Raw genomic sequence first — 20,616 nt, 5'->3', positions numbered from 1 at the left:
CGGCAAACATATCAAGTTTAAATCAATGCAGTGGAACTTTCATTTTATGCTAAATTTCTACACGTGTGTTGTTTTTTTTAAATTTCACCTAACTTTAATTCAGATGTACAGATACTCGGAGATTGTACGTTCAGCAGGCGGTAGACATGAAACTTCACATCTTTTATGGACGTAAAGTGGTGTTATTTTATGTCTCGACGGTCCATTACAGCTGACTGTGAGAATTGATGTTTATCCCGTAAAAATGTTTTCATTTCCATTTATACGCACATCCTGCTCCCAGGCTGATTCTATGGTTTTATTTTTTCTGCAAATGAATTACTGGAGTTTCATGAGCAAAACTAACAAGCCTGTCATCGTGAGATTTGATGGGACTATTAATGACCTATATCTGTCCCTCAAAGAGTGAACGCTGTTCGTGTATGGTCAGTTATTATTGACCAGCAAGATTAATTAAGAGCTAGCCAGATTTGACCATTAGCTTGATCAATTCCGGTGAAGGGACACAATTACAGCTAGCAAACGCTGTGATTAATTCAGCTAAAGCGTCGAGATGTGATGTCACATAGACATAAAGATTTAATCAATTTCCCAGCCAACTGCTGCCTACATACACATATCGAATCACAACTATCCACACTATATGGGTGCTCAACGCGACTCTCTATATGCACCGGGTCAGCTAGTTGAGAACAAAAAGCCACGATTTAAATTATCTTACGAGTTCCCTTTGGTCGGCTTATTGGACCAAGACAAATCTGAAATGACAGGCTATATGCATTTCGCGGAAAAGCTAATATTTGGAAAGCTGTTTTGAAAATTGAGCAAACAGCGACGAACAGGTCGCCGAAGCGATATGTTATATTATGTGTGTTTGAAATCGATATCCAATGTAAATGTTGCAATTAGAAGCTCGTGGTGGCGCGTGCTGTTTCGCCGACTGACTATTGAGACTTGGTCGATGGTAAACAAGAATTCTGAAATCAAATACGCGTGTCTGAGCTGTCGATTTCGGATCATAGAAATACCTCGATATTGTATTGTGCCTTCAAAAAGCAGACAGGACGCAAAATCATTGTTCGGAGGCTGATGGGAATCGACCTGGTTTTTATACTTCTTTGCGATCATGTCAGAAATTGATGGTTATCCATTTGGAAAAGACAGTTTTATTCACAAGACTTGTTGTAACAGACGCCCTTCGCTGATAAGGTATTGAGCTGATATAAAAGTAGGAATGATGCAACAAAGAACGAACAAAGAATCATTGACGGGTCTCGAGTGATATATGAGGTAACAATCTGAATTCGTGTTTTCTAAATGAACAAGTATTCAGAACAGACTGTGACGTCGGTCGGAAATCTATATATGGTGTTGTACAAAGTGGTATAATAAATGAAGTATTGTGAACTTCGGGCTTCTGTTTGTTCATTTAGGATAAGCTTTACATTCCACTTGAAGAGGCATCTGTAATATAAATGATATTTGATGTAAATGAATATTGTCAATAACACGAATTAGAATGATAAAGGCAGAGTTTGTGAGATTGATATAAAAAAAATCTCTGTGTGGAAAGGTTACGTTATTCCATCCTTTACCATCCTCGTGCGTCCGGGGCATAATAATTGTATACCTTTATGAACCTCGCAATACCAAATACAGCTATTATATTGGTTCTGTCAGTTATCCTGCATGACAATGCATGAGTGAGTGGGTGGGTGGAGTGAGTGAGTGGGAGGGTGGGGTAAGTGAGTGGTGGGTGAGTTTTTCAACGCCAATATTAGCGACAATTCAGCATTATGACCGCGGAGGATACTAAAAATGTGAAAATGGAATCGATGTTTTCAGATCTACAATCCCAAAGCAACCTGACTGTAGCGGAATCCCTTAGAGCCAATCAAGAGCCGTTCCCCTGCCGCCGTACAGTGTTTTGCTTATCACCAGCCCCATGAAAAGAATTATTTCACCTTAAACGAAATGGCCTTTTTTTTAAAAACATACAATACAAGTTGGTTCAAACTTTAAAGTATTTAGAAGTATATTTCGAAAGAGGTCACTGCAACGCGTCTTACCAATTATTACCTTAGCAATAATACGTTTAACAAGATATTTAAATGCAAATGATTGTTAAGAAATATCAATCCTTTCTTATGATCATATTACGCATGTTTGTATAAAAACAAGTAAATATAATCATTATTTTCTTAAGTCATGGACTTAATTACGTGCAAATTAGTTCGCTATTAGTGTTCCAATGTGCAATTGAAAATACAATTACTGTTTGGGTTTTTTTCAAAACGTTGTCTCGAATCTCCAATTCCATCCCAAGAGGGGATCAGGTCGCAAGTTCAACCGAGGAGCCGGTTATATTTGGCATATTCGTCAATGTGCCTTTAAGATAGCCAGTTCTTCTAGGTCACGGCGGAGGGTGTGTGTCACTAGAAGGGGCCTGCTTTCAAACCGATTTTGAGTTATCAGCAAATTTAATCCGATTTCCACTGCTGATCCGAGCACACTTTTCGTATAACCCGGTTTTTCGGTGAGAGGGCGGGGTCTCTAGCTGTCAAGTACATCTCAAAATCACGTGGAGTAGACACGGAACCAGCCAATCAGATTGTTGTTTTACAACAGCGAGCGTCGAGGAACAGAATGTAAACAGTAGAAACTGGCTCAAAGAAACGGGCTCTAGAAACTATTCAGAATTAATATTAGGTACGTTGCTTGTTTCAAATACGTAGTTTTTGGAAAAAGTATGGTCGTATTGCTCAAGATACTGAATACACAACGAGACCGTTCAAGTATTTTTTTCCAAAACCTAAACGAGACCTGGAAGGTAAACACCATTCTTAAAGCATTGTCAAAGTAAAAATCTAAACAAGTTCACCGTTGCAAACGGAATCAAATTATGACAAGTTGTCTAATACTTGCAAAAATATCCCCTAAAGCATATCGATTCAAGCGAGAACCGAACCAGTCACGTTACTTTGAGTGACAGTAATATATTCACACATTATGTTTGATTATTCACAACTTCCACAACAAGCCCCGCCCTTATCACACCACTGGCTGAATGTGTGGGAACTACACGCATATGTAATGAGCTCACGTGGGTCGTGGGGGAAGATGGCAGTGTTTGTTGATAGGGCCAATCATTCGTCCCCTTATATGGAGAGTTCTATTTGCTGACTGGCATTGTAACTTGGGGCTAATGCGCTGTGGCGGATTACCTTCATGTGTGTGGTATCTTAACAGCCTGTTCACACGGCATTTTCTATCGCAGTGCTCGATATTGCAGAGGTATTGTGCACCGTAAACAAGCATTCTGGCACTGAGACGACGAGGAGAGCTTTGGATGTACCACCGTTGATTTGTACAGGGTGGCCAGACTACCCGATTCGGCGATGTGTATAAGCAGCTGAGAGTGACCGATAATGTTGCAATGCGGGTGATGATATCATGACCTTTGGCCTGGTTTTGCTCGCTGTTTACGCAAGTGGAATATAGCTTGTCGTCTCGAGAGAGGTCTGAAAAACGCCACTTGGCGGTTCAAGCAAGGCAGACTTGGATAGTGGCTTTTTGATACGGAAATTACCCGGTCCAGATCGAGGGATATTCACAGCGGTCAGGCGCCCTCTCATCGCGGGCAGGATTTACCTCCAAGATGTACCCAAATAGGCACCCAGTAAGTGGTTTCTAGTACTTAACACTCACCGTTGCTTGTATCCGCACGCTGACTCTTTGAACCGAGAGTGTTATTGTTATAACCAAACACTCCAGCACATATATCATGTGATACAACCGATGTGTTTACATTATGAAATGCGGGAGCCTCATTGAAGTTTTTGCTGCAGACTGCGCTGTATGGGGACAGGGGTGGGGTAATTGCTTCTCTCCAATAGCAGGATGTGGGGTGGCCGTAGGCTTGTAGCGGAAGTAGTGGAATCAAATATGAGTCAAGTGGACCAAATACTAGTGCTGTGACATGGGTGGAGTTCCTGATACGTTTTTGACCTATCGCAGTAATTAATAAATAATGCGTTGCTGCATGCCAAAATAGGATTGAACACATTCATATCTGATACCATTGTTCTGCAACGGTATCAGTCACCAATAGTTATCAATATGATTGCCTTGTTCGATTGCCTGTTTAAAACAATACAATTACTAATAGCTGGTGTTTTTCGCGTTTATTCGGCCAGAGTAGTTCTCAAGTGGTGTCAGCGAATGATATACGTTCATGCGAGGCAGGTTACATTCATGAAAATATGCAACTGGCAAGCAACTTATTGATCGTTATTGAATAGCAGTATTAACCTTGATAGAGAACGACGGTGTTGTTGATGACTTGCTGCTGTTGATTGATGTAGTGTTAGTGCAAAGGTAGTTAGCGTTCCTCGTGCAGATGGGTTTAATTAAAATAAAATGTTTCAACGATTTTAATCGCTGTTGCTTGGAGCACGGTCATGTAAATCGTTTGTCTGTTTCGTGATTTTGAGCATGTACTCAATAATTACATTAAACATGGTGACTTGTTCACAAATAACTGACCAATGTACTGGACGGTCAAGCGTGACGTTCTCCTATTACGAACACATGTTTATAATGTTAAGTATGCAACTCAATAATTACATTTAATATGGTCACTTCACGAATTACTGACCAGTGTACTGGACGGTCAAGCATGGCTTTCTTCTGTTACGAACACACGTCTATGATGTTGAGTATGTAACTCAGTAATTACATCAAACAGACCCGTGAACATCCGGGGTAGAATAGGTCTTCAGCAACCCATGCTTGCCCTAAAAGGTCACAATGCTGGTCGTAAGAGGCGACTAACGGGATCGAGTGGTCAGATTCGCTGACTTGGCTTGATGCATATCATCGTATCCCAAGTGCGTGGATCGATGCTCATAATGTCAATCACTGGATTGTCTGGTCCAGACTCGATTATGTACAGACCGCCTTCATATGGCTGGACTATTGCTGAGTGCGGCGTTAAACAACAAACATCAAACATGGTAACTTCTTCGCGAATAACTGAAATGGCCTTTACTGGACGTGTGTACACGGCGTGGACCGTATCCGAGGAGGAGTGGTCAATAAGGTCAAGCAGACGGTTTGTGAAGTCTGATGGACATTGATTTATGAAGAGGAAGGCACATGTCTCAGGTGGGGTGTCATAGTTTGAAAGGTCAACAGCGAATTGTTGCCCATGACAACAACACTATATCACACCATCCGCGCAGAGAGAAACTGTTATACTCGTCACGACGTCCTAACACATACACACACGCACGTGTGCTTGTTGGTTGGAATATGAGTATCTGGTTGACTGGCAGTGATGTGTAGCACATGGGGAAGTATCCATGCGGGCGATATTGACCTTTCATTCAATGATGTTGCTCAGATGAGTTCATTCAGGAAGGTGCTAACGGTACTTGCATGCATACACGGGCTCGTTCACTGTAAAGTTAACAGTAAAAGGGTGAACACCATCCACGAATAACTATATAGGTCATATCGACTGTTCAAAGGGAATGATATTGCTTGGCGATGACCAGCGTCAGAGTACCAATCAGTGATGCATCATCGCTTTCATAATCATCATCACTTTCATAATCATCCTCATCGCCATCAAGAAATATACCCAAATGTCGTAAATATGACTCTTGTGGCCATGAATATCTTTTTCGTTTTCTCTTTAGACGTTATGTTGGTAATTTAAGTAAATCATTTGTGTAATCTCGATACGTTGGTTTTCAGTTGTAACATACGCCAGAGTCGCCTTTCTCTCGTGTTTGATTCCTTCTTTTTTATGGTCGGGTTCTGCGAGTATCCTGACTCGGATGTGGTAAACACTGCGTGTAATATAGTAAGCGCCTGTGTGTAGATTCGTCTTTCAGGGCTGAGGGTACTCCAGTGTATGTAACAATATGTCGTGTTGTTTACACGGAGATGAGGTGATGACGGCTGTAGCGTGGGGATGTCTTGTTAATGACATATGTCAATGTGCAAGTGGTGTTCTTCAGTGTTATTATATGACGCAAACAAACGTGACTAGTGTTGTTTTTGTGACATACATTCATGATTCTAGTGTTGTTTATGTGACACATTCATGATTCTTGTGTTATGTGACATATACATTTATGATTCTAGTGTTTATGTGACATAAATTCATGATTCCAGTGTTTATGTGACATAAATTCATGATTCTAGTGTTTATGTGACATTCATGATTCTAGTGTTGTTTATGTGACATATTCATGATTCTAGTCGCCGTCATATAGCTGGAATATTGCTGAGTGCGGCGTTAAACAACAAACCAACCGACCAACCATGATTCTAGTGTTTATGTGACATATACATTATGATTCTAGTGTTTATGTGACATAATTCATGATTCTAGTGTTTATGTGACACATTCATGATTCTAGTGTTTATGTGACATACATTCCTCATTCTAGTGTTTATGTGAAATACATTCCTCATTCTAGTGTTAATGTGACATACATTCATGATATTCTAGTGTTGTATATGTGACATATTCATTCGTGATTCTAGGCAATGTGACATGATCTCTTGAGTTGTTTTTATGACATAAACATTCATGTCTCTTTGTGTTGTTTATGTGACAAACATAGGTTGCTGGGAACCAATATTCTTACCTGGAATCCTCACGAGTACACACATGTGTAGTGTTGTGATATACAACACACGTGTCTGGGGTTGCCATATACAACACACGTGTCTATGGTTGCCGTATAAAACACAAGTGTCAATGGTTGCCATATTCAACACACGTGTTTATTTTTGCCGTATACAACACACGTGTCAATTGTTGCCATCTACGACACACGTGTCTATGGTTGCCGTATACATCACACGTGTCCGTGGTTGCCATATACAACACACGTGACAATGGTTACCGCATACAACACATGTGTCTATGGTTGCAATATACGACACGTGTCTATGGTTGCCGTATACAACACACGTGTCCATGGTTGCCGTATACAACACACGTGTCAGTGGTTGCAATATACGACACACGGGTCTATGGTTGCCACATACAACATGCACACGTGTCAGTGGTTGCAATATACAACACACGTGTCATTGATTGCCATATACCATACACGTATCATTGATTGCCATATACAACACACGTGTCAGTGGTTGCAATATACAACAAACGTGTCATTGATTGCGATATACAACACACGTGTCAATGGTTGCCATCTACAACACACGTGTCAGTGGTTGCAATATACAACACACGTATCATTGAATGCCATATACAACACACGTGTCATTGATTGCCATATACAACACACGTGTCATTGATTGCCATTTACAACACGTGTCAGTGGTTGCCATCTACAACACACCTACCTGGTGTTGTATGGTAACACACCCCTAAGTGGTTGTTCTGAAGGTGACTGGTGGCATGGCTGGAAAGAACACACGACCGTTGCCTGTCATACACGCCACACAAGTAATAACTACACGCCATGTATGTGCTATGCGTCATGTTTCTTCAGTGTAGGTGCACGCTTGTGATGACATCACGTGATTGATCCCTGTCCGTCTGTCTCGGGCGGTGTTATCTACAACATCAGCCATTACCGCCTCCGATTGGTTTCCGATATTGCTCTGATGAGGTAATCGATGACGAGAGGAGATGTCAGCGAGGAAAGTGTTATATTCGTGTTTTGCACCCATTCGCCAGTGTCATTGAACGCACAAGGGATTAAGGTTTAAGTCGGACGAGTCACTGTCTACTGCGTGTGGTCATTCTCTGAAGTGCTTACACAAACTTGCTTTACACGTGTGAAGCACCGACATTTCACTTGTCAAACACATGAACTTGAATTCTTTCGTTTTTAATCCATCGTGCACTTTTTCTTGGTGTGTTTGTACCTTTATTATGCAGAGAAAAACGTCTATAAAAATAAAATAAAAATTTAAAAAATATCATTGTTTAAGATCATTTTGAGTTCACTGGAGTGATAAAACGTTCCCTGTCGTACAGGACATAAGTGTCTTCACAGAATGTTTGCCCTATTATAACATTCCCAATGATTTTGATTATTCCTTCTCTGTATTGTACAATTATAAGTGTTTATCAATAAAATGTTAATTTCAAATTTGGAGTGTCTCCATGCGTTTTATTAATGCCTCATTTGTTGTCCGACAGACACGTAACATCCTCAATTACACTTAACAACAAGCGTTATCGACTCGAACCCTCATACAGCCATGTTGACGCAACCCCCGTCCCTCCCCCCACGTCAATCCGTGTTGACGCAACAACACCCCCCGACACCCATCAGCTCAAGCAGCCCGTCTAGACGAGTTGTTCAATCAGACCAGCCAGTCGTGCCATCTTGCCTTCACTCTCGTCAGCTACTACCGTTAAGCATGCATAAAGAGAAAGATGTACATTGATTGATTCCTTCTCACAATGATCGATTATCGATCTGGAGTTCAAGTTGGGATCTTGTGACATGCTAGAGATTTCTTATGCGTTAGTGTTGAATGTTTGCACACAACATGTCTATACTATATCTCGTGGGTGAAATCGATTACACTCGGTGTGTGTCTAACAAAAGCGGGTCGATGTCTATTGCATTAACATATGTCTTTAATGAGAGTGCGTGGAACTGTTTGTGTTAGCAGTCAATGCCTCGCGGCATAATGTCGGTTTCTTTATTTACATATTTACCTCGTGTTGTTGACTGTTGATTGATGCAGACGTGTTGACACTTGATTGTTGATTGCGCTTGTACAGTGTCGGTTTTTTTTGTTTGAAGTGGCAGTAATCCACTTGTTTTTGTTTATTTATTTATGAATTCATTTATGTCTGTCTGCCTCTGTCCGTTGTCCATCCGCCCGACCGTCCATCAATCCATTTATCTGTCTATCTTTTGGTCTATTTATTAACACCCTTTTCTATCCATCCATCTATTTTTCAATCTATCTATTCAACCATTCACCCACTTTCTACCACCCTCACTCTAAAAGAGGCGACTGTGCTTGTCGTAAGAGGCGACTAACGGGATCGGGTGGCCAGGCTCGCTGACTTGGATGATGCATGTCGTCGTATCTCAATTGCGTAGATCGATGCTCATGATGTCAACCACTGGATTGTCTGGTCCAGATTCGTTTATTTACGGACCACCGTCATATGGCTGGAATATTGCGGCGTAAAACCACAGACATTTAGTCTATTTAATATTTATCGAACCCCTTTTCTCTCATCCACCCATGCACTCCACTCGCAACAATTTGCCCACTGATTTAATTTTGTCTCCCAATATATATAGTCAGTCACTTATCGGCTTCACCTCCTCTTCCGATCCAGTCAATTTCGTGGACGGAGAAATACCAATATATCATATACCAATACATATATATGTGATTGACAACGGTTTGTGTTTGCAGCATGCAACGCATCGACTTTTATTTAAGACACTCCTAGAGCTCATCTTCTGAAAAATACGCAACAGCGAATCAATAAAAGACATCTTTCTCATTTCTCCTTCATCAGCAGGCAGCTGAATCCGTCATAACAGCAACATGGGTGTTTATCAGCGCTCGTATATCACCTTTCATCAATATCAGAGGTCTGTGACCTTTGATCATGACATTTGTTGATCATATATTAATTGGTACAAGAAAACACTGTTGACGTCCAATAATCGCTATAACATATAGGTATCGATAAATGCTGCCTAATTAATGGGGACGGATGTCAGGCTGTGATTGACACGACTACAGGGGGCCGTCTCAAAACACGAAGGTTCATTAATCGTAAAAGCTTTGAGAGCATAACCTGCGATGGGGGAGACTATAAAAAATCATATCTAGACTTCTTTTGTTGGTTAGACATTCATACAGTCTGAATTATTACTGGAGAGGAAAGGAGAGAAATATGTTGTGTTTTAACACTATATGTCCAATGTACACGATATAAGTCGTTTTGTCCTGATAAAAGCGGATACATTTTAAGGGGCGTCTCATGCAATCGTAACTAAATTTTTTTATAAAGTGATTATTGATACAACCCTCATGTGATAACTAGAATCAACGGAAGTTTCAAAGCTAGCTACAAGAGTTATTCAACTATATATATATATATATATATACACACACGCGTTAACCTTATTTTTGCAACTGTATGTAAACAATCCTTTAAAAAAATCTTGTTACTATTAAATCGGACCAATTATTATTTTAAAGACCCACGTGGGTCACGAGAATTGTAAACATTCCATATTGAAATGAATAACCCCGAAGATTCCGAGCCGCCATCTTGTCATTAACTAGAAGCACGTGGTAGTGATGGAGTGTGTAATTCGCGAAAAAATGGCCACTCAAATCGACTGTTTCTAGATTGATGGCGACACTTAATGCCAGTCAATGTTTTTTCGCTGTAAACACATTACAAATCCGGAGTTCTCGTTCAGATGTCACCGAGACGTATTGGGCCTAGGTTTCATACAAGATTACTGCAGCAATAATTGATAGATATGGTCGTTATCTTTCCAACATTAACGTTAAAGATTAATGGGATGAAATGATACGAAAATGGCTTTACTTTTTAGTGTGGAGTTAATCTTCTGAACATTACCGCTAGCTGTTTACAGTCGATCCGTCGTACCTACGTCTACGTGGGAACGGAAGAATCATTGGTCCCATATACCATGGTCCCATATACCATTTTTCGGGAATGTTTTTGGTTGAATATCGCATGCCGTCTTTGAAAGGGGTCGATATAACACGTAGCAGGCGATTGACTACACAAAGTGGACCAGCACACCCAGAAAAGAATATTGGGGATTCTTGCCCCAAAACGGAGACAACGCAAGATTTTCGTTTCTGAGCTATTAAACACGAATAATCAATTATATTGGATTAAAATAGAGGTTGAATTGGTCAGATGGTAGTCTTTAATATGTAAACAATTTACGTTTTTAAATAACAAAAATGAGAAAGATTAAACTTATTGACCAACACACCCAAATTCTGTCATAGAAAATCAATCTAAAATACCCTGGGAGCAGAAAAAACCCGCTGGGAAATGAGTTACGAGGTGATGGGGGAGGGTAGGATACGTGTATGAGGGATTGTTCACATAACTATGTATAATTCATTTAAATGTCGTACCAATACACACTTATCGGACCCTCTGTCAAGCAGCAGTGTTATCCCTTGGTGGCCTTCATTGTATTGTTTAGTGTCCCATAAAGATCCGGATAATTGGTCTTCAGCAACCGATGATTGTAGTAAGAGGCGACTAACAGGCTCGCTGACTTGGTTGATGCATGTCGTCGTATCCCAATTGCGTAGATCGATGCTCATGATGTCAATCACTGGATTGTCTGATCCAGACTTGATTATTTACAGACCACCGTCATAGAACTGGAATATTGCTGAGTGCGGCGTAAAACAACAAACATCAAATTGTGTTACCACATCCTGAGTTTCACCCTACATATGAAATCTATCCAGACGTGATCCACCCCACCATGCTAGTTATAATAATATACCTCTCTCACATCGGGGATTCCCGTCACGCCAACCTGACATGCCGTAATATAACAGAATTATCATTCAAAGCATCAACTATCCAGTATTACACTGAATTTCCATCTCATGAAATTCACACAGCTAATGCAAACAGGTGATGATCTTGTCCTTAATGTGGTTGTGTTTTTAGCAAAAGCCTACAAATTAAGAAACGCCAAGTACATGTACCTTTTTTCATGAATGAAATTGTTACATACATGTACTTTACACCCGCCTGCGTGATTTAGCATGCCATATTAACGTGTTATGGGCTTGTGGCCTGTTACTGAAATAAATTGTCTCTCGGTGTGTGACTTATCAAATTATGACAATACTTGTACCTATTCGTTATTACAACACATCTCTATCGTCCTTCTATTTTTTGTCAGCATTTCAAAGCAATTTGATTTCATATTTCGAAGTTATGACTATAAAAAATAAATATTGATATATTCTGAGGTCGTACTGGGTCGTGATTTTTATGAGGACCTCCTGCTATCAATCTGTATACATAATGTAAAGCCACTCTTAGTAAGTCGTATGAAAACGTCGATTACACACATTTATTAATGTACAGGTGGGATATGACAACCCACGCCTCGCTCAGATGGTTATCAATGCGCGAAGAATAAGTTACTTTATAAAACGACGAACCTCAATTAAAATGATTGCAAATACCAAAAGGTATAATTTAGCGTAGCATAGTTCAACGATGACTAAGAGCGCCGATCTATCGGGCCTTCCTGAGAATAAAGGCTCTCGACTATAGCTCTGCGATTTATGATCGCCTTCAATTCGGGGGGTTAGGCTGCAGCACCTGTTGCTCTGATGTGGGAGCGACGTTGATGGACGATGTGATAGTGCTATCTGTTGTAGGTAATATGCAACACGATGCCAGTGGTGTGGTCTGTGTTTTATCACTGCCGCATAGATCGCTTTCAGTCGACGACGGGATGAAGGCTGTGCATTGGACCTCCGCTGTTGGCGGAATGGCTCACCCGCCTTGTTCAGACTCCTCGTGCGTTCTGTTGTGTGGTTCAGTCCCTGTATGGTTTGTTCAGTCCATGTACGTTTTGCCGAGTGGGTCAGTCCATGTTCATTTTTTGAGTGGTTCAGTCAATGTGTGGTTTGTTCCGTGGTTGAGTCCATGTACGTTTTGTCAAATTGTTCATTCCCGTAGTCTGTTTTTGCTGAGAGGTTCAGTCCGGGTACGTTTTGGTAGGTTGTTCAGTCCATGTACGTTTTGTCAAATTGTTCATTCCCGTAGTCTGTTTTTGCTGAGAGGTTCAGTCCGGGTACGTTTTGGTAGGTTGTTCAGTCCATGTACGTTTTGTCAAATTGTTCATTCCCGTAGTCTGTTTTTGCTGAGAGGTTCAGTCCGGGTACGTTTTGGTAGGTTGTTCAGTCCATGTACGTTTTGTCAAATTGTTCATTCCCGTAGTCTGTTTTTGCTGAGAGGTTCAGTCCGGGTACGTTTTGGTAGGTTGTTCAGTCCATGTGCGTTTTGTCGAGTTGTTCAATCCGTCTACTTTCTGGTGTGCCCGCCGTTATAATGCTGCAATATTGCTAAAAACGTCGTAAAACCCAGCTCACTTAACCCGTCAACGTTTTGTTGAGTATTTCAATTCGTGTACATTTAGTGACTTGTTCAGTCCATGTCCGTTGGTTGAACGTTTCATTCTCGCCATCCGTTTTTGTTTAATTCTTTACTTTGTGAAAGTGGCGAAGTACCCAAGTGTGTTAAACTGCGTTGGTATATTTTACTTTTATCTGGCTTCTTCACCTCTTTACGTATTCTCTCCAACTACAAGCCCAGAACTTAGACCATGGCAGGGATGTATCAATCAAACACGCAACAATAGAAAGACAGTGACAGTAAAACATGAGTTTTACAAACTCCACGGGACTGTTTAAAGGTGTACACTGTTGAAGTGTGTTCGCTGTATACGTAGGTCGTAACTCGCGAAACCGTGTCCGCCATTTTTAGATCTTCCCACTATTCACATACACGAACATACCATTGACGGCATGCTGTACGAGGACAATGTATGCAAGAATGGCCGACAAATAGCAGCTATTTGACCACCAAGACGAGTATAAGAGGCATCTGTAGGCAGACTGATTCCTAGGTTAGCTGGATGAATACTGATGCAACGTTTACCTCATTTGACCCATGACAGTGGGAGTCTTTTCAGCTCATGCGATTACGATTTGAAATTCTCCATTGATGTTTGAAGTTTTATTCGTGTGTTCTTATATGTCGATTGTTAACACTCTAAATCCCTTTTCATCCTTCAAAGCTAACGAATTTAAAAATCTAAACAGAAATGGCTCTCTTCATAGCTATGCTAATTTGATTTTCGTCTCTTGATTTTCCCCTCGACTCAAAAGATAAATTTTATACGCAGTGTTTTAAGAACATTACTTTCCGAACAAGCAGTCTGTTCTCTGTTAACGACATCCAGCCAACAGTGCGGCCTTGGGTGTGTTTTTTATTACTGGCGATATTTTAAACTGAGAATTGAATTATGAATAATGAAATTAGAGAACATTATGACAGCGTTATATCAGTGGTAATTTTCCCTAAACTGATAAAAGCAGCGGTAACTTGATTCGACCGTTGCTATCTCCTCTTTCTAGCGGAATGACACGCTTGAACAAGTGAGTAAATCGGTTGTCTAATCACTCTACTATCGGCGTAGTGTTACACAGAGATGATCACCCGCGGATTAGCTGATAGCAGATGAAACACTTACGTCACACGGTGATAGTGGGTTGCGATGGTAATACGATATGTCTGTATAACGTTCTGGATGAGATCACATCAGATGAAAGTAGACGACCTATATATAAATCGTGTCTCCACAGAGGTTGTGAGAGAGGGAGGTTATTATTATCGTTGTTGATAATAGTAATAATAATATCACAATAGCTATAAAAATGTGATTATCATGATAATTACTTGAAGAAGAATAACAGTTTTTATTTATATTTTATTTAATATTTTCAATTACTAGAATAATAATGAATGCAAAAATGATAGTTCTTAATAATGGTGATGATAACGATTTTAATAAAAGTGATATTTAAAAAAAGTAACAATTATAATACCAATATCAATCATTTTGTTGAAATCTAATATTGTGTGATTGTAGTGCCATAGGACTATCTCCTAATTGTTATTGATATTGTTTTCTGTCTTGTTTACCAAGACAGGCGTGGAGTCTTCCCACTGATGACATTCTTACATTGTCAGCTGGCCATGACAGCTAGGTTAACCTCTTATGGTCATGTGGACAAGGTGATAAAACTCAGGCTTGTGGCTAGCACAAAACATGAGTGAATGAGTGAGTATGGTTTGACGCTGCTATCAGCAGTATTCCAGGAATTGTACCACACATTGTACCCATGTGAGGAATGGAACCTGTGTCTTCGGCGTGACAAGAAACGCTTTAACCACTAGGCTACACAACGCCTCTACAATAACATGAAGATTAGCTTACTATACTGTTGTCCCACCTGCTTGCAATCCAGGCACAGGCGACAGCATCCATGATGTAGTGGATAGAGCGTCTGCCTTGAGAGTGAAAGGTTGGGGGTTCGATCTCAGCCGTGTCAAACCAAAAGATGTTAAAAGATGGTACTTGTTGTTAACTTGCCTGGGACTCGGCATTAAGGGGATTAAACAAGGACTTGTCAGCTTGGAGTCAGTATGTGTTCATGTGAACTGCGGCATGGTATCTCAGTGCACTAATAAACAAATTTTAAACCAGACAAAGACAAGACACACACACACACACACACACACTCACACTCACACTCACACTAAGCTTCTAACAATCCACACACACACACACACACTCACACACACACACACACACACACACACTCACACACACTAAGCTTCTAACAATCCCCTAAGCTTCTAAGCTTACCCACATCATGTTCCACCAGACAAAGTCTCTCCAGTGCATGCAGCAGGTGACTGCAATGGCTTGACATGTGTGCAACACATTGATAGTATTGTCAAACATTTTACTTGTAATGTCAAATAACAACTTTACTGCATGTAGGAGAAACAGGCCATGGTTGACATGTGAAGATCATTGAAACCGCCGGGGTTTCTGGGTAGAATGTGTCCCCAGTAACTTAAGCTTTTCGTAATAGACGACGAGGATCAGTGGTAAGATTCGTATGTCAGCGTAGTGACCCGAACTAAATGATGAATTATCACTACTTTCGGGGAAGTAATACTTAATAATTGATGTTGCTTTAGATATGTAGATTGAGACTTATGCCCTACCCAGAGATAGGCCTCGATAGTCACAAAGTAGGAAGCACTCTTATTGAATAATTTATCTTCATTAAAACCATTTTCATCTAATTCATAACCTGGCAACTTCCCCTCACTTTAACTGCGTAATATTTGTAATTCATTCCTCCAAGGATGCAGATTGGGATAAAAGGAAATGATTTTTTTTCATCAAGATTTAAAAAAAATGTAAGATGGGAGATATTTTGTTTGTAATATTTTATTTTGTTTTAACAAACTGTTAAGGCATCTATGTACTTTAGCTGTTCATGTGTCAGAATCCCATGAAGGGTGTTCACTGTCTGTCTGGACTAAGTATGTTGTATTTCATCAAGCAGAGGAAGAAGGAAACACACACAGCAATGTTCTTCCTCTGTCGGTACAGGATGACAAGATGATGTGAAGTGGGAAGGGGTATGATGACACACCATCAACCGACCGAACCTGTGAAGATCCGGGGTAGAATAGGCCTTCAGCAACCCTTGCTTGCCGTAAAAGGCAACTGCTTGTTATAAGAGGCCACTAATGGGGTCGGGTAGTCAGGCTTGGTGACTTGGTTGATGCATGTCATTGATACCAATTGCGTGGGTCGATGCTCATGATGTCGATCACTGGATTGTCTGGTCCAGACTTGATTATTTTCAGACTGCCGTCATATAGCTGGAATATTGCTGAGTGCGGCGTTAAACAACAAACAAACAACGGCCAGCCTAGGGTTGTTGGGACCAATGCTACCCAGGAATCCCCAGGAGTTATCAATGTAGTCCTCTGGAAATTGGGACTTGGGGACATATTCTTCCCCAGGTCCTAAGGGGATGTTTGTAGGGGGTGACATGTCAAATCTTTTGAAATGAATGGAAATATATCCGTTAGTATGCAAGCCTCAAGCCACTTTTTCATAATTTAACACAATCTTCTACTTCTGTTTGAATTTCCGTACTGTTATTTCAATTTAAAGATGCAACATGTTGAGTTGTCATGCTAATTTCATGACAAAGTGCGAGGTTACAGCCTTACAGCAAATGCACATCTGATAGATCAAGAATACTGACTCTCAAATATACAGCTTTTATCTGGCTTCATCATCTTCCCGAGTCGAGGGAGTTAATTACCTTTAAAAGTCCAGTTCCCACCCTTGCCGAACTATGCTGGAATTACCAGCCTCGATCGTAGCAACCAGTGGCTATTACGAGTTATGTCCATTCTATGTCCTTCCTATTGACCAATCAGATTCCATCACTCATATCACTTGCATTTGCTTCAAACAAAATGGCAGTGCCCTGTCAAGACATTCTGATCGATAATCAAGATCTATATTGTAATAAACTGAGTCTTACCCCACGAAATGCATCAAATCAATTAAGCACCTTTAATGAAAAGATATGCAATATATCTGTCAACGCAGAGTTGGCGGTACACATGCTTTGCAAATCCTACAGTCTACCGAAATCTGCACGTTGAAATCCATGTTCAGGAACCGGATGTCTTCTTCGTTACGTGTTTTGATTAGACTTTGTATAGACTTGTTAGTCCAGCCAAAATGTATCTCTGTAATTTGAGCATAGTTTGGCAAGGGTGGAAACTTGACTTTTATAGTCAGTTAACGCCCTTGCCTTGGGAAGATGGGCTTCATTGACAAATAGTATTCGAAATCTCTGGGACACGGACGATATATATTGGGCCATGGTCTGTATAGTAGCCTTTAACAGCTGTTCGGTTGATTTGGTTTAATGAGCCCCCTGTGTGGATTCCACATGATCCATCGAATCCTGGCCTTCAATACAAACATATTGGCCTATACAATGTATAGTGTTCATAACGCTAGCTTGACACCCTACAAGCTTTAATCTCTTTGTGCCTATATTTCAGGGATAAGTACGACCTGCTCTATCTTACTGTGGCCCTTTGACTTCATTATAGAGCCTAAGGTTAACCAAGTTCAGGCTAATAACACATAATGCGTTTGTAAACTGTCAATAATGCTCTCCCTCATTCTTCTACAGGGTCCCCCTCAGCCAGGGCAACCTTTCAAGTTCACGGTGTCGGAGTCATGTGATCGGGTGAAGGAGGAATTCAGCTTTTTGCAAGCCCAGTATCACAGGTAAGAACAAGCATGGCCCCTGTCTGACAGCCCCATGATCATCACACACTCATCATGGCCGCCATTACAAAAAGTTAATCTTTGAGTGCTTCTGGGTCTTCAAAGAATTGTAATGAAAATTTGACATGTTTGATGAACAAGATTAATTTTCTTAAACTATTTGAGTTAGGTTATTAAATGTGATTTTTAATTTGTCCTTTTTTTCCTAAAAAATGAGGAGCTGTTTTCCATTTTGATTTTAATTTGTTTAAAAAAGTATTACATTCCTGATGAATGCTTTTGATTAAAAAGCTGATTAATTTTATCAGCCGTTTGGGGCCCTTAAAGCGGGACACAGTTTAGAATAGGTCCTCAACAACCCATGCTTGTCATAAAGGGCAACTAAAGTAAATGAATCAGGTGTTCATGCTATCAGCCTCTGGTTTGTCTGGGTCAGAATCGATTGTTCACACTCTATTTGTCAGACAGCTAAAAACAACAACTTTTATGGTTGAGGGCACATCAGGTGTGTGATATATCCGAATCGACTAGTCCTTTCATCAACAACTGTCTGACAACTGATACAATTTTTTATTTTTTTTATACAAATCAGTGTTTATACTTGATTTATTATTGCTTTATACTTTGGAACATATTGCACAGTTGATGGAGTTTTACATTATATACATGAAGTAATAATACTTCCACATCAAAGTCAATGTACTGTCAATCAAACAAACTGGTAATTTTGCTGACTAAGGCATTAAGCAACAAACACATAATTACTTTAGATGTGTGATTAACCTTCATGAAGAGCAAGTACTCAATGTTTGTAATCAGGCAAAAACTATTGCCTCATTTCCAAATATTGACTCCTATTGAAAGTCAGAATACACTGATCTGGTACATTAGCCAATGTGAATCTGCTACCGCCAACCGTTGGAACAAATGAATGAAGTAAAACTGCAGTGATGAACAAACTACCCCTTAAACACAGATTCCAGTATTCAACACGTTTCATGTCTTTGAAATGTACATAAATGCGAACATCAAATAAAGAACTCCAGAGAAAGATTCCACTCAGGGAAAAACCCGCCAGAGCCCACAGAGCAGAACATGTTTATTCTTTTGAAGCACTTGTCAGCTTCAGCATTGAACTCACATCTTCTAGCTAAAGGCCATTATTACGAGGTTTGCCCTGTCGAGTTACAACCGGTCAATTCACTGAAGCAGACTTTATAACAACCCCAGGGCTGTGAACGCCATGATGCTTGTCAGGGCCTAATTACTGTAATTCAGTACAGACAGGTTGCAAAGCTTGGCTGTGTTGTGTGGACCTTCAGGAACACTTACAGTCTCCACTGCTGAACTATCAGTCAGGAATAATTGTGGTCTGCCAAAGAAACGGTAAATCTTTATCCACATGCGACTCCGCGTCTACCTTACAGAGACGAGTCAATCAGTGTGGTAGTGCATTGTGATTGGTCATCCGACATGTTCGGTCATGCATGATCGGACCACCGATTCGGAATTGGACATTGGTGCGGAGGTCAAATGTCATGTCAGTTTCAGTGTTGTGTCTTACCATTGTCCGTTGGTGCAAATCATGCAATTGGGCTCATGACTAATAAATCAATGATCAGGTCACTAAGGGACTAAAAGATGCATCATGGGTAAAAGCAGAAGGCGTATTTTGTTGTGAGTTTCCCAAATAGGCATTCGGTTGGCAGAACTCAGTAATTTAACATAATCGATTACATTTGATTAGGAATAAAAAGGTTTATTATGGATGGATTTTGAATTAAATTGTTTGGGCCACTTTGGTTAATTTGTTATACTCTTAGTGAATTAGAGTCTCAGCTTCAGATGCAGTCAAATGACAGTTTTTGCTATTTTGGTAAATGTTTAAAATTAATTTACATGGCTGATTCATGCCAGTTAGATTTTGGGCTCATGAAAACTATAAGTGAAAACAGAGAAGCAACTTTTTCATCCTTTTTAATCTGGTTCTAGTTTCAAATTAGTGTATGAAGGAGTGATGAATGTATGGAAGTCTGATATCGGGCGCTAGTCATCAGTTACAACTGAACATATCCCTTACTGTTGCAAGCTTCTCAATGCCACATCATCAGATTTGGGGCATAATTTGAGATTGCTATCCAATTTCACTTAATGAGATCTTATTTTCATGAGGTGACCATTTTGAAAAATATCAACTTCTCACTATTGGATCTTTGATTTTCATTTTATTCTGTCGGTATTCAATTCTGTGGTGCCCAGTCATTGATGAACTGATATGCTTCATGTTCTGATGGATTACAAGTGAAATCCTTATCATGGAGTTTAAAAATCTTTCCAGGTTCTCTTGTCAGTTGTTTAACTTTGACATCTTTATGATAAGTGAATGGTGTCAGAAACGTTTTTAGTCCAAAGTTTATAAGGTTTCATTTTAATGACATTCCTTACTATGTTGTTACTAAGTATTACTACCTGTTATGTGCAATAAGATATTTCTTCTTTAATGTGAACCAAGTGGGACATAGGGCCGAACTTGCATGTATTTGCTTTTTATAGCATCGATAGGTCACACCGAAGGTCTAGGTTGGTATCCCACATATGTATCCAATGTGTGAATCCATTTCTGGGTGCCCTTTGA

General features: G+C 40.2%; 1 protein-coding gene across 4 annotated transcripts in view; it reads left to right on the top strand.

The window, feature by feature from the left end:
• The first annotated feature begins 3,190 nt into the window (after positions 1-3,190).
• LOC124146824 (transducin-like enhancer protein 1) overlaps positions 3,191-20,616 on the top strand; it is an 84,524-nt gene continuing 67,098 nt past the window's right edge. For 3 of the 4 annotated variants that reach the window (XM_046517300.2, XM_046517298.2, XM_046517297.2), the window contains exons 1-2: positions 3,191-3,679; positions 17,884-17,981. In XM_046517300.2, coding sequence (XP_046373256.1) covers positions 3,659-3,679; positions 17,884-17,981 — 119 coding nt within the window. In that variant the 5' untranslated portion in view covers positions 3,191-3,658. The remainder of the gene's footprint in view (positions 3,680-17,883; positions 17,982-20,616) is intronic. The other variant, XM_046517299.2, reaches the window with a different exon arrangement.

The sequence above is a fragment of the Haliotis rufescens genome, unplaced genomic scaffold (genome assembly GCF_023055435.1).
Source record: "Haliotis rufescens isolate VD_foot unplaced genomic scaffold, xgHalRufe1.0.p SCAF_1, whole genome shotgun sequence".
NCBI lineage: Eukaryota > Metazoa > Mollusca > Gastropoda > Lepetellida > Haliotidae > Haliotis > Haliotis rufescens.
This window is presented reverse-complemented; position numbering and strand designations above follow the sequence as displayed.